The sequence below is a fragment of the Cydia splendana genome, chromosome 20 (assembly GCF_910591565.1).
Source record: "Cydia splendana chromosome 20, ilCydSple1.2, whole genome shotgun sequence".
In the NCBI taxonomy this organism is placed as follows: Eukaryota; Metazoa; Arthropoda; class Insecta; order Lepidoptera; family Tortricidae; genus Cydia; species Cydia splendana.
Window position 1 is genome coordinate 3,492,988 of NC_085979.1, and position 14,456 is coordinate 3,507,443.

The window sequence follows — 14,456 nt, forward strand, 5'->3', positions numbered from 1 at the left end:
TTTAATACTATTTCATTTTAAATACAACTGTACTGTAATGTAAGACACGGCATGAGTTATTGCAGTGGAGGTGCGGGCAGTCAAGTCGGAGGTGTCGGACGCGGCGAGTGACGAGGACTGCGTGTCGGGTGAGTACTGCGGGTTGGAGACTTCACATAAGTACACGTATGAATTTCTTCGCTGATGTATGCAGATTTTATCAGAATATAAACAAATGTTCCGTAGGTACATAAATTCCAAAAAAATATTGGTACGAGCCAGGATCAGAACCCGCGACCTTCGGATTGAAAGTCTGACGTCATATCCTCTCGGCCACCTTATTTTTAATGACGATCCTGGACAAATTCTAAATTGTTGTTAAGTCATTTTACGCGTTGTAATCTGTTTAAATTGTTTGCTTAATGTGTGTTTCAGTGTATTCGGAGGGCAGCGCCTCCCGCGCCAGGGAACAGCTCGCCATGGCTTGTCCCGTGGTGCTCGAGCGCCTCCGCGACGACGCGATAATTCACGGTGGTGACAAACCATACTACTGCGAAGACTGTGGCAAGCATTTCAGAAACAAGACTATTTTAAGAAAACATATAGAAAACGCTCACTTATCGACTGAATCAAAATCATTTGCTGGTGAATTTTGTAGCTCTACGTTTCAAACCGAATTGCTTGTGATAGAACACGAGAAAAGCGAACATGGTGTTTCAAATTTCATGTGTGCTGAATCTGAGTATGCAACAAGTTCCAAGAAAACTTTAGAAACTCATGTAAATAGTCATTCTTTGGATAAAAATTTAAATTTTAGTCACTGTAGTTACACGAGTGAAGAGAAGCCTTTAACATGTGGCTACTGTGATTACAAATTCATTCAGATATCAGACTTACAAAGACACATGATTATACATACTCGGGGAAAGCCATTTCAATGTAGCAACTGCGACTACAAGAGCAATCGGGAAGAAACCTTACGAGTTCACCAAAGAATACACACTGGTGAAAAGCCGTACAAATATAATCGTTGCGACTACAAGTGCAGTGATAGGACAGGCTTACGTTATCATGAAATCACACATACTGGCAGGAAGCCTTTTCAGTGTAGCCACTGTGATTACAAATGTAGTCGGAAATCACATTTGCGACAACACATAACGATACATACAGGGGCGAAGCCATTTCAATGCAGCAACTGCGACTACAAAACCAGTTGGGAAGCAAACTTTCGAACTCACAAAAGAATACACACTGGAGAAAAGCCATACACATGCGGTTACTGCGACTACAAGTTCAGAAGTTGTTCAGGTTTACGAAACCATGAAAGGACACATACTGGTAAGAAGTCTTATCAGTGTAGCCACTGTGATTACAAATGCATTCGGAATTCAAGTTTAAAAAGACACCAGATGATACACACTGGAGAAAAGCATTACACATGTAGTCATTGCGACTACAAGTGCAGAGATAGGTCAAGCTTACAACGTCACATAAGAACACACACAGGTGAAAAGCCGTACAAATGTAGTCATTGTGACTACAAGTGCAGTCACAGTTCAAGCTTATGCATACACGAAAGGACACATACTGGCGAGAAGCCTTTTCAGTGTAGCCACTGTGATTACAAATGCTGTCAGAAATCAACCTTACGACGTCACATAAGAATACACACAGGGGAAAAGCCGTACAAATGTAGTCATTGCGACTACAAGTGCCGTTATAGGACAGGCTTACGACATCATGAAAGGTTACATACTGGCGAGAAGCCTTTTCAGTGTAATTTATGTGATTACAAGTGTACTCAAAGTTCACATTTAAAAAGTCACCAGAGGATGCACACTGGAGGAAAGCCTTTCAAATGTAAATAGTGACCGTGATTACAATGTGATGATAAACAATTTATGAATGAATTCCATTCATGTGTCCATGCAATTTTGAAATCGTTGTACATGTTTCACAATCTACTTTGAACTTTTGGAGAGTAAGTAAGAGTTTAAATAAAAAGTTTTTGGCGAAATTTCATTTTTGTTACAAGTTTTTGTCGCTGACTGTACTTTTCTATCCACAAGCAACACACATCTCATCGACACACGAACAACCCCAAACACAATTAGTTTGCGTTGTTTTATCTCAGAGTTCCTATGGCCCCCTCCTGTCTCCATCATCAGATCAGCTCCATGTCATCATAATATTGCATTGTCATCCAATTTACATACGTATGCAAAAATTCAGCTCAATCGGAAATCAAGAAATGGGTCAAATTTAGCTTCCATGATTTGACCCACACTAACTAAACTAACATACCTTCATACATACTAACAGGGCAAGTTAAATAAAAGCTTGTATTAAAAATGACTGCTTCTAGTCTCAGACTGACTGAGACTCAGGTCCTTATAATTAATTGTTGTGTTTGTGTACGTCTTAATTTAATTTAATTTAATCATCATATTTTGTTATGTAATTAGTTTTAAATGTTTTAATCACATATGGATTCACATTCTGGAATAAATTAATTTCATTCATTCATTTCATTCTAGTTCTCAGGAAGATGTGACGACATAAACAAACAGTTTATTGTGTTTATTATAGTTTATAAGTCATACTCTTATTTAAAATTAAGCTATAAGTGAGTTGTAACTTCAATATACTGATAGTCATTATTTTATGTATGGTTAAAAAAGTAAAATTGTAATGATTTCATAGCCATTAGTTTTATTATATAAATGGGGTTCTGTTTTTTATGCCTTTAACTCAAACAATAAATAAAACGGCGGGCAATCTATTTTAACTTTTTTTCCTTCGCAAGTGCGATGAAAAACATTGTGTCAAACACAAGCGGTATGAAAATTGTAAACTCGAGTCATAAAACCCCTCTGCCCCGTCCCTGCTCATCGTGATTCTATTGACTCTCTTTAACAATGTTGTCCTTACCAGGGGTAGGAAACTAGAGGGTTCGGGCATTCTCGGCTTCGTTCGGCTCAGCATTGCTCCGAGCAATTATTAGGTTTGGCAAAACTTGACGTGCATTGGGTGCAAAACCACAGATAAGATAGGTAATGGCTTGAATTTTGACAACCCTAAACAGCCGAAAGGGATAGTGCCATACATTAGAAAGCTGTCAAACGTCGGTATTGTAGGACGTTTCTTTTCTGTACGGTAGACTATTACTTATTCTGTGTTCATACATCTCTTTTTGCACCATGTTATATAATTTACTTTTGCAAATGGTAGTAGTGTAGTACTTACAGTATAATAGATATTAAGTGCATTTTTATACCTCCATCGCCGGTCCATGTGACATTCGTTGAGGCAGAGAAGGACAAGGCGAGCAGTTCCTACTGTTCGTAAAGTACAAAAATCATTCGTTGGCCAATGCATTCATTTTTATAACAAGTTACCTGAGGATGCTTTAAGATTACCCTTTCCAGCTCTTAAGAATTACTTAATAAAGTCATTGATGTTGAAGGCTTATTACAGAGTCGAGGACTACTTGACAGACAAACATGCATGGTCCAAACCAGAAACTGTAATAAGAAACAGTAGCAATTAAAAGCATTGTATTATGTGTAGAGTTATAGGTGACTCAGCTCAGGTAAGAAAGCACATCAAATTTTATGAAGGCATCTCATAACAATCAGTCAGATTCATATAATATGTATTTTCATTTCTTTTATTGACTTTATTTTCTTTTCCTTTTGTAAGAATTTGATATTATGTTTTCTGAAAGAGCTACGTATTTGTATGATTTCATGTACATATATGTTTTTTTTTAAATCAAATTTCTATAAAGTTATACATCTACTGAGTATAATTGCATGAATTCTATAGTAATTTAAAATGTAGTTTTCTTATTGTTCATGTTAATTATAAGATGTATTAATGTTTTGAAAAGATGTGTCCCGCCGAGTTTGTTGCCGGTCCCATATTGGGATACCCTCCTCCAATTGAGGGGGGATTTAAATCTTCTCGAGGCAGAGGTGTAGGGTTGGAGCCGGTATAGCTTTATTTGACGTTCATAAGCGCATTGTAATATGCCTACTTGAATAAACTATTTTATATATTTTATCTTATCTTTTTGCCTTTTACTTTTCTTAAGATAAGATAAGTACTTATGCGTGGCTTAATTTCCAACTCGGGTAAATCCATTCGACCCTTTCAGCAAATATTACCTTGTCTTAATAGCAAAATCGCATATATTTAATTAAACAAACGGGTCTACCGCGATATAATTTCATTGTTTTAACTTTAAATTCCGACGTTTCAGCTGAGTTACACAAGCTGTGGTCACGGAACCACTGACGTCCCAGCAAATATCAACGGAGATATAAATAAAACAACACTGAACTACCCGAAATTATATCGCGGTAGACCTGTTTGTAAAATTAAAATGTGTACAAAACGCGAGAGTTTAAAGTGTTATACAAAATCGCATAATCAATCTGACAGATGTATTTACCCGAGTTAGAAGTTAAGCTAATCTTATACAGGGTGTTTGGTACATCGCTTGCCAAATTAAAACGGCAGATAGGTGGAGTCCTTTGCTATCTTCTCAGGCCTAGAAATTTTTAATTTTGCGCACGTTTTTTTTTTCAGCTCTATGCCAGTTTTTCGTAAATTGCTAATGTTTACTTGCGCAGTAGTATAAAAAACCATGGCCAATTTTTTTCTTCTAGGCATGAGTAAATAGCAAATGATCAACCTATCTGCCGTTTTAATTTGCCAAACGATGTACCATACACCATCCCTTTCATCAAACATTCAATGATTGTATAACATATGTGTCAAGTGTAAGGCTTTGGATTTGACAGCTGGTGTAGATGGCGCTATACGGCGGTATTATGCGGTCAGTCTGTTTCTCAAAAGTTGACGTTTGATAAAATGAACACAGAAAAATATGGCGCCGTACAGCGCCATCTATTCCATTCATAGTATCCATTGGTATGACACTCGATCATTTTGTATATTTTTTATATGTAATTAACTCTGCTGCTGATTATGAACTCCAACATAGTAACTACGTTGGAGTTCATAATCAGCATCCACAAACCAGATTGGCCCTTCAACACTATAGTAGCCGCAATAGCAACTGGCGAGTCAGGTCATAATACCATCTCTTTCACTCTTGGTTGGACTTATCTTATTAAGGTTAAAGGAGATAGCATTATGACCTCAGTCGCCAATTGGTATTGCAGTGAGCATAACACTGGCGCTGTCAGAATCAGAATCAGAAATTTATTGGTAAAAGTCACAGAATTTTACATGTCAAAAATATATTATAATTAATATGTCACATTTTTAAATCATATATCTTTTTTAACACACAGTCAGTTACTAGTTTAAGTTTAATTGTAAGATATTTGCACAGCCATTGCCAGTTTAATATTGACTAAGTATTACAATATTTATGAGTGGGCCAATGATATCATTTCAATGTATTCGTCAATTGTGTAACAAGCCAAAACTAGTAACCGATTCTTAACCTTGTTTTTAAAAACTGCATCGCTGGGCGCGTTTAGTATGTCAGCTGGAAGACAGTTGTAAATTTTAGGTCCCAGTACACCGAGTGTTCCTCGAACCTTAGCTAGCCTCCGCGACGGCACGACTAGAAGGTGCTGGCCGCGCGTGCTCCTGCCGGGGGCATGGTGCTGGGCGCGAGTTGGATACGACCCGAGGTTGTACCGGACGTGTAGGCAGGCTTCAAGAATGAATACGCTAGGTAGGGTAAGTATTTTCAGCTCTTTGAATAGGCTCCGAGCGGAATGATCGTGCGGTTTGTTAGCAATTATTCGAACGGCGCGCTTTTGGATTTTAAACACCTTTTCACGATCACTGTGTGCGAATTTTATGAGTAGTATATAGGTGTGAGTGCGTCGCAGTAGCACGGAATAAATAAAGGTACTACCGTACAGGAAGGACACTTCCTGCAAAACCGAAGTTTGACAGCGATTCAGGGACGAATCATGCTGACTCTTCTAATGTATGGTACTATCCCTTTCGGCTATTCAGAGGGTTGTCAAAATTCAAGCCATTATCTGTGCTCGTGCACGCAAAGGGGCGACAAGTTGTGTCAACCCTAACAATTGCTCGGAGCAATGCTAAGCCGAGAATGCCCGAGGAGTGTCGCCCCACTGGCAGTACTTCAATCCACTCTGTAGCGCCGCTTGACGACGACTTGTGGCCGACGTGACAACCCTAGAGGGTCGATAGAGAGGGCACCGCGGCACCATACATCAGTGAGTATAAGAATGGTAAGGAGACGACTTAAGTGTAGAATAAAATAGCACTTTTTTAATTTAGGATATGTATAATTTAAAATAATTCTTGCAATAAAAATTATAAACAACTTATTCATATTTTCTAACACCGTCGTCTCAAGCCGCAGTTGGCACCGCAATATCCAGAGAGAAATACTACTACTACTACATACAACTACGTTTATATGGAGATGCGGTCCTCCATTATATTTTAGGTGTCTTCGCAAGTGCTGTTTCAGGCTGCTCTTGTTAGTTGCAATTATTACTTTTTAGGCTTCGTCCCAGTATGTGTCTTCTGATGACGTCGTAGGTTGGATTTATCACTGAATTTGTAATCACAATGAATACATGTGAAAGGTTTCTCACCAGTGTGTGTCCTTTCGTGTATTCGTAACTTAGAACTAGTCCTGCACTTGTAATCGCAATCACTACATTTGTACGGCTTCTCTCCGGTATGTATGTTCTGGTGTACAAACAAGTTTGCTTTCTGCCTACACCTATAGTCGCAATAGCTACATTTGAATGGCTTAGCCCCAGTATGTATCATCAGGTGTAATTTTAAAAGGGATTTCCGATTGCATTTGTATTCACAGTGGCTACACTGAAAAGGCTTCTCGCCAGTATGTGTCGTTTTGTGATTTCGTAAGCTTGAACTGTGACTGCACTTGTAGTCACAATGACTACATTTGTACGGCTTTTCTCCTGTGTGTGTTCTTATGTGACGTTGTAAGCTTGATTTCTGACAGCATTTGTAATCACAGTGGCTACACTGAAAAGGCATCTTGCCAGTATGTGTCATTTCATGATAACGTAAGCTTGACCTATCTCTGCACTTGTAGTCGCAATGACTACATTTGTAAGGCTTCTCTCTGGTGTGTATCCTCTGGTGTGTTAGCAATCTTTCCTTCCGACTACACTTGTATACGCAATTACTACACTTATATGGCTTTGCCCCAGTGTGTATCATCCGGTGTCTTCGTAAATATGATTTCTGATTGCATTTGAAATCACAGTCGCTACACATAAAAGGTTTTCCAGCCATGTGTATTGTTTGGTGTTTGTATAAATCACTTTTACACGAACTCGTGTAACTACAGTGACTACAATTAAAATTGTTCTTAACTGAGTGACTCTTTAAATGAGTCACCAAACTTTTCTTGGAACTTGTTGTATACTCACATTCAGCACACATGAAATTTGTAACACCGTGTTCGCTTTTCACGTGTTCGATTACAAGAAATTTGGTTTGAAAAGTAGAACTACAAAAATCACAAGCAAATGCTGTTGGCCCGGTGGACAAGTGTGTGTTTTCTATGTGTTTTCTTAAAAAAATCTTGTTTCCGAAATGTTTGCCACAGTGTTCGCAGCCGTATGGGTTGGCTTCATTGTGAAGAGTCACGTCGCCGCGGAGGCGCTCGAGCACCACGACACAAGCCATCGCTCGGTGTTCCCTGGCGCGCGCGGCGCTGCCGTCCAAACACACTGAAACACAAATATTAAGCAATGCATTTACCTCGATAGAAAAATATCGGTAAATTAGCTTGTTTTCTCTAAAACCACATTTGTGAGGATATATGTAACGAATTACGCCTTTCCTATTCAAGTTATATACATCGTATACGTATATAACTATATACACTAACCCGCCGCTGACGAGCCGCCGTCACTCATCGCATCATCCGTCTCCGACTTGACGAGGGGGTCTACATCTGGAACAATAACAAGGAGAAGTGTTACATGTACTCAATAAAATATTTAAAAGAATACTTTTGTGTACTACAAATGTTTGGTATGAAAGAAATAAATTGTTTATTTCTAAACAGCAACACAAATACTTAATAAAATAAATGAAGTGTCCAAGGGAAAAATATTAGCAATTATTACTTATTTCCCTTTTTTGACATCGTAGTTATGCACACAGAAATATTTGCTACCTATGTAGTAAATAAGTAGGTACATGTTTGTACAACTTTTACCCTTACAATATGATATATATATTATATGTATCAAGATATGAACTCACCCATGAGTTCCTTGCTCTTCTCCTCGCCGACCTTCGGCTGATCCACCAGTACGGGCTCCTCATCTGAAGTAAGACTTAATTATATAAACATCAGAACAATTCACGGTTTTATGAAGCATTCACGAAGAGTGAGGTCACCACACATTGGTGCAGTTCAACTTAAATAATCTTTAATGAATAAAACTGAAAACCATAGTGAATCAAAACAAACTAAGAACCGACTTCTATATTTATGTGGGTACTTTTGCCCTTGCAGTTATAAAGGCAACAGTATTGTATTTATAGTTATATATTAAAATCATGTCAACCGACAAACTTCAAACTTCAACATTTATTCAGCAAATAGGCCACAAGGGCACTTGTACACGTCAACATTGAATTTATATACTACAAGCAAAAATAATAACAATACATCAACAATTTTATAAAATACAACTGCAACTACCAATTCAAACTAACGTATTACAATTACTTAGAGATGTGTGTGGTCTCTTCATGTCAAACTACATAAAAATAACTATAATAATAATATAAAAAAATACAGATACAAAAACCTTCGAGCAACACGGAAGGGAGGCGGCATTCGCACTATTTCCCCTCTGCCGAGGTACAAGATTAGCGCGTCAATCTAATCTAGCGCGGGTAATAAAACTAGTTGCACTTGGATTTTTCACTAGACCGAGTCCAGACGCGCGCGTGAACACTGCTGCACAAAAATGCCTGTTTGCTCGGTTTTTTGTTATAAAAAGAGGTCGGGGACATCAAATTTACAAAAAGAAAGTGTTACATTTCACTTGTAATATTTTTTTTACATATCATACGTTTAATTACATTGAAACACAATTATTATATTTTAGTCTCATGTAATTGTTGGATTTATCGATTTTGCTCGCTCAGTAAAAATTGCGGATCGGTCGAGCGACAAATCCGACTTCTCATCTCTCAGAATACAATAACATACTTCAACGAAAATGTGTTAGTGTGCGTGTTGTGACACTTGTCACTCGTCCGTACACAAAAAGAGATCGAGGTTTGCAAGATTTGTCTTTGACGTGTGTCATTTTCTATGTATTTGTGTCGTCATTACAGATTGGATTTTGTATGTAAGTGTGTGAGAAGTGCGACTGTGTGCACCTTTCCCCCCGCGAAAAATGGCAGAAAGATTTGTACGGTGAGATATCGCTTGGGCCCCTCCCTTCCGATGTGTCGGAAGCCGGTGTTGCTCGAAGACAAAAACACAAAAAAAGGCTATAACATTTATAGTTCGTTTTTTTTAGCATTAGAAATAAGGTAAACAATCTTGATGTGTCTTTTAATTGAAAAACACATTTTAAAAATAAGTTACGGCAAATATGTAACAATTATGAATCTAATACGATCATTTATATTCTTCTGCTTTCATAAGTAATAGTTATTGATTTTTAAAAAGCGTTTTTCAATTAAAAGACATGTCAAGATCGCTTACCTTCTTTCAAGTTCTTTCTAATGCTAAAAAAAACGAACTATAGAGATGTTAATGTCTCTAGGTGTCAGAACTATAAGATAATATACTTTACCAAATTATCCTTAGAGATGTATATAGGGTCTCCAAGAGTCAAAATCCTTTATAATTAATACATTCATCAGAGAAAAGAAACATACGAGAGCAGAATGAGGCGTCTCACTGTAATTAAACTCAAAAATAAAGTAACTAGGTATAATAGCTCGTGTTAGCTTAAACAGACCTGTCTCCCCGTTCACGAGTATGACGCGTATCTCAGCCATGGCCTCCCTCAACCTTCATTCGGGAAAGTGGCGACCCGATCAACGACGCCACCGTAAGCAGACTTTTAAGCGAGCATGACATGTTCAAGCTACCGGCCTATATTAATATAAAAATAGTAATAACATGTAGCTGTAAGACACAGCATTTTGTGCTCGTATGTTACATAAAAGAGTTAAAAGACAGTATAGCTTTACATAATTACTTACATAACACATTGAACACAGAATCATCAGCCAGCTCAGGTTTGACCGCAGACTCCACTGAACAACACAAGAAATGTTATTTAAAAATAGAAACAAACTAAGAAAATTTTAACTGTCTACCTTCTAGTTCCTGAGAGTTTGCTGACAGACAGTTTGGTAATAGGTAATGTGGGTTTGTAATAATGGGAACCCTACAAAATATTCTTAAACTGTATATTAAAATTATGTCAACAGACAAGTACTTACATAACACATTGAACACAGAATCATCATCCGCGCCGTCATCAACCTGCTCATGTTTGACCGCAAACTCTGCTGAACAACACAAGAAATGGTATCGTCTCTTGGGTCGTCCCATTCGTTTTTTGTCAAGTTCTTAAATTAGTCCTATTCTGCTTTCGTCACGCATTTGTCCCGTACAATATTGATCCCGTTCGATATTCGTCCCATTCACTCTTCGTCTTGTTTTTTTTGTTTTGTTTCCATAAACAATGATCTTATTACTTGAAATATTAATTGACGAAATGTCTGAATGCCACGATGCTGTGTCACAAATATTTGTGAAATGGAAATAAAAATAAATTATTTCTCGGCCTAGGCCTTCAATTTTGTATGAAATTCCTTTACAGTTCTCTCGAGTTGCTCCCCCCGAAACGTGATAATTGGAAGCCTGTTATAACGCTCGTAGCGACGACATTTCATTGCATGTTTGAGAAAATTTTCTTGTAGTATTTGTCCGAAATCGTTATTGTTACTCCAGAGGATTGGGTACATTTTGTCTAAAACCATATGCTTTACGTCGACCTCCCAGGACGAAATGTGTACCTTATTAAAGCACTAATTAAACACATGTGTAATTTTTAAATACAAATAAGAAAAATTAAAAAGACAATCAATAAATATGGCCAAAGTGACAAAGACTACCAGCGAAAGTGACGAATGAAGAATATGATAGAATACAGAATAAGACAAATTAAGAACTTGTCAATAACCGAATGGGACCGACAACGAACGTGGCGAAAAAAAATTGACGAATTATGAATGAGACTGAAAACGAGACAGACTAAGATCGAACATGGCCTAAGAAGATAATGATGAATACCGGAATGAGCCGGAATAAGAAAAAGTCAAACAACAAATATGACCAAAGATGAGAAAGACCACCGACGATAGTGACGAATGTAGAATGGGTGACGAAAGTAGAATAGGACTAATTTAAGAACTTGGCAAAAAACTGATGGCGGTGACGATACCCAAGAAATGTTATTTAAAAATAGAAACAAACTAAGAGAGTTTTAACTGTCTACCTTCTAGTTCCTGAGTCTCTGCGACAGACAGTTTGGTAATAGTAGGTTGAGAAAGGTCATTTAGCGTGCACTTTAGTCTCAGGCGATGCCGCTTGGCACGATTGTTCCTTAGGTCAAACAAAGTTGATCTGGCCCAGTAGCCAGGAGATCGTACCATGCATACCCCCCAAAAAGGGGGGGTGAAAGGGTCGGCAACCCAAGTCCAATCAATGCTATATTCCTTCCTAGTCTTAGCAACTAGGGCAAGCAAAATATCATATCAAAAAATATTAAAACATTATATAGGCCAAGCAATAAGAAGTTATAGAGGGAAAAGCTAGGAACACAATTTTTGACTCCGTAACTTTGTTTGGACTAGCTAGGAGGCGAACATATTAAAAGTCCCCGGCCGTAGCCCCGGTGCTGAGGGGAAGAGGGGGGAAAGAAGGTCACATTTTTCGGTTTATCACTTATATCTTGGAAACTTTGCGTCTTAGCGACATGACTACTAAGACACACCAAAAGCTGATAAAATTTATTACAAGTTTTATTCAGTCAAGTTTTTCGATATCTTGAATAGTTTTTGAGATATCCGCTCTTGAAAGTTTAATTTAGGGCTTTCAATTTTAACTTGATATCTACATTAGTGAAGCTGCTAGGCCGAGTTTGGTATCATTTTAGTATAAAACGGGGGTGCTGAATTCATTTTTGGTATCACATTGACACCACTCCTAAGAAAAAACATATAAACTTTAAACAAATATCTTTTTTTTTTAATTCCTCTTCACGCTTAAACCGCTCAACCGATTTAAATGAAATTTGGTATACAGCTATTTCGATTCCCAAGACAGGACATAAAATACTTTTTATCTCAATAATCATCCTTTGAAGTTGTGAAATGGAGTATGGGGGGGGGGGGAATTCAACTTCGTCGACGAAACTGAATTCCTGAAGTTAATACTGCTTAAGGTAAGATTTAAAGTCATGTTTGGTATCATTTTCATCTAAATCACAGATGTATACCATCCTAAATTTCATCTAAACCGGTTCAGCAGTTATTGACCCCCCATACAAACTTCCACCCCACTTTTCACACCCTCAAAATATGCTTTTGGTTATAAAAACTATCCTATATCCTGTGTCGAGACTGAAACTATTTCTATACCAAATTTCAACGAAATTGGTTCAGCGGTTTAAGCGTGAAGAGGGATTTAAAAAAATATTTTTTTTTAAATTTTGGTTTTACTTCGCAATAGTGTTAATGTGATACCATAAATGAATTCAGCACCCCCGATTAATACGAAAATGATACCAAACATGGCCTAACAGCTTCACTGATGTAGATATCAAGATAAAATTAAAATCCCTAAATAAACGTTCAAGAGCGGGTATCTCAAAAACTATTCAAGATATCGAAAAACTTTACTGATTAAAACTTGTAACTACTTTTAACAGCTTTCGGTTTGTCTTAGTAGTCATGTCGCTAAGACGCAAAGTTTCCAAGATATCAATGAAAAACCGAAAAATTCGACCTTCTTACCCCCCTCTCCCCCCAGCACCGGGGCTACAGCCGGGGACTTTTGATATGTTCACCTCCTAACTAGTCCAAACAAAGTTACGGAGTCAAAAATTGTGTTCCTGGCATTTCCCTCTACAACGTTTTTTGACCATTCATTTCCTGACATAATGCTTAAACTTTTTAAAATGCCAAATTTAGTGTTTTAGTAAACATTTTTAAACTTTGACTTTGGGCATAGTTCCATTTGTATGGAAATCGTTACCGCCTCGCACTATAAATTATTTTTTTATTACGAAAAAATGTATGAATGCCTACTTTAAAGTGATATTCTCCAGAATAAAGAATACATGGGCTACATCGTCCATATTTTAATTTAGTGCAAATCGCCACACTGTGATTGTAACATCCAAAGAAGTCACAAAAAATTACATAACATTTTCATTTTTTGTACAAATATTTTTTTTTATTGTATGCGAAGGTATAGTAATTATTTCAAAAATGAATTCCTCGTTCCTTAATTACACGAAACTGATATATAACTTGCCCTAGTTGCTAAGACTGGGACGGAATATAGCATAGATTGGACCTGGGGAGCCGACCCGTTCACACCCCCTTTTTAGGGGGTCTGCATGGTACGATCTCCTGGCTACCGGGCCAGATCAACTTTGTTTGACCTAAGGAACAATCATACCCCGCGGCGTTGCCTGAGACTAAAGTGCATGCACTTCCATACATTTGTCATCCTTACTAAACCTACACCTACCTATAGGTAATGTGGGTTTGTAATAATTGGAACCCTAAAAATATTCTTAAACTGAAGCAAAATTACTGATGTAGCAAATATCAGTAATCCATATAATATTTATTGTGATTTTCTAAATAAAATTTTAATTTAGTTCATTATTTTCTTGACACACCAAACACATATGAAGATTACACACACACATTAGACACAGATAATTAAAAGTAGTTGTTAAAGCCAACCTTTAACAAGCAGTGCCTGCAGCTCCGCCTGGCTGCGCTGCACTTGCAGCTTGAAGTCGCTCGCGTCTCGCAGGCGGCCCACGCACGCCGAGCAGATGCCGCACGAGCCCGAGCCGCCTAGTACCAGCTGCAAGTTATTCAAACAAAAACATCCGAGTTTTCACAATTTTGGGTTTATATAGATGTTTCAATAACTAGATAGTCTTTTGCTTACATGTATATCAAAGCTCTCCTTGATAATGTCGGCATATATCTCCGTTTTGCCGAGATGTGTGTACGGCGTCGTCAGGTCCTTGTCCGGAGCACACCGCAGGCAGCAGCGACACGCGCGCGTCACGTCCATCACAGCAGCCGTGCGATGCGCGAGAATACTCTAATGGACTTAAAACAAATACCACAACAATACGAGTGTACGTACAGTGTGATATATTATATTATAT

General features: G+C 37.8%; 1 protein-coding gene across 1 annotated transcript; it reads right to left on the minus strand.

Moving 5' to 3' along the window:
- Positions 1-6,416: 6,416 nt before the first annotated feature.
- LOC134800612 (zinc finger protein OZF-like) lies at positions 6,417-14,359 on the minus strand. Its single transcript, XM_063773097.1, has 7 exons — positions 14,231-14,359; positions 14,017-14,143; positions 10,474-10,542; positions 10,231-10,284; positions 8,260-8,322; positions 7,880-7,945; positions 6,417-7,718 (listed from the first exon to the last, which is right to left on the minus strand). The coding sequence occupies exons 1-7, from the start codon at positions 14,357-14,359 to the stop codon at positions 6,499-6,501; spliced, it is 1,728 nt and encodes a 575-aa protein (XP_063629167.1). The 3' UTR covers positions 6,417-6,498.
- Between the last annotated feature and the right edge of the window lie 97 nt (positions 14,360-14,456).

Excerpts from the sequence above, each read along its gene's own strand:
- LOC134800612 (XM_063773097.1), bottom strand. The coding sequence starts at position 14,359 with ATGGACGTGACGCGCGCGTGTCGCTGCTGCCTGCGGTGTGCTCCGGAC. Across the intron at positions 10,543-14,016 it reads GCAGGCACTGCTTGTTAAAG|CAGAGTTTGCGGTCAAACAT; the intron begins GTTGGCTTTAAC and ends TGTGTTGTTCAG. Across the intron at positions 7,946-8,259 it reads GAAGAGCAAGGAACTCATGG|ATGTAGACCCCCTCGTCAAG; the intron begins GTGAGTTCATAT and ends TTATTGTTCCAG.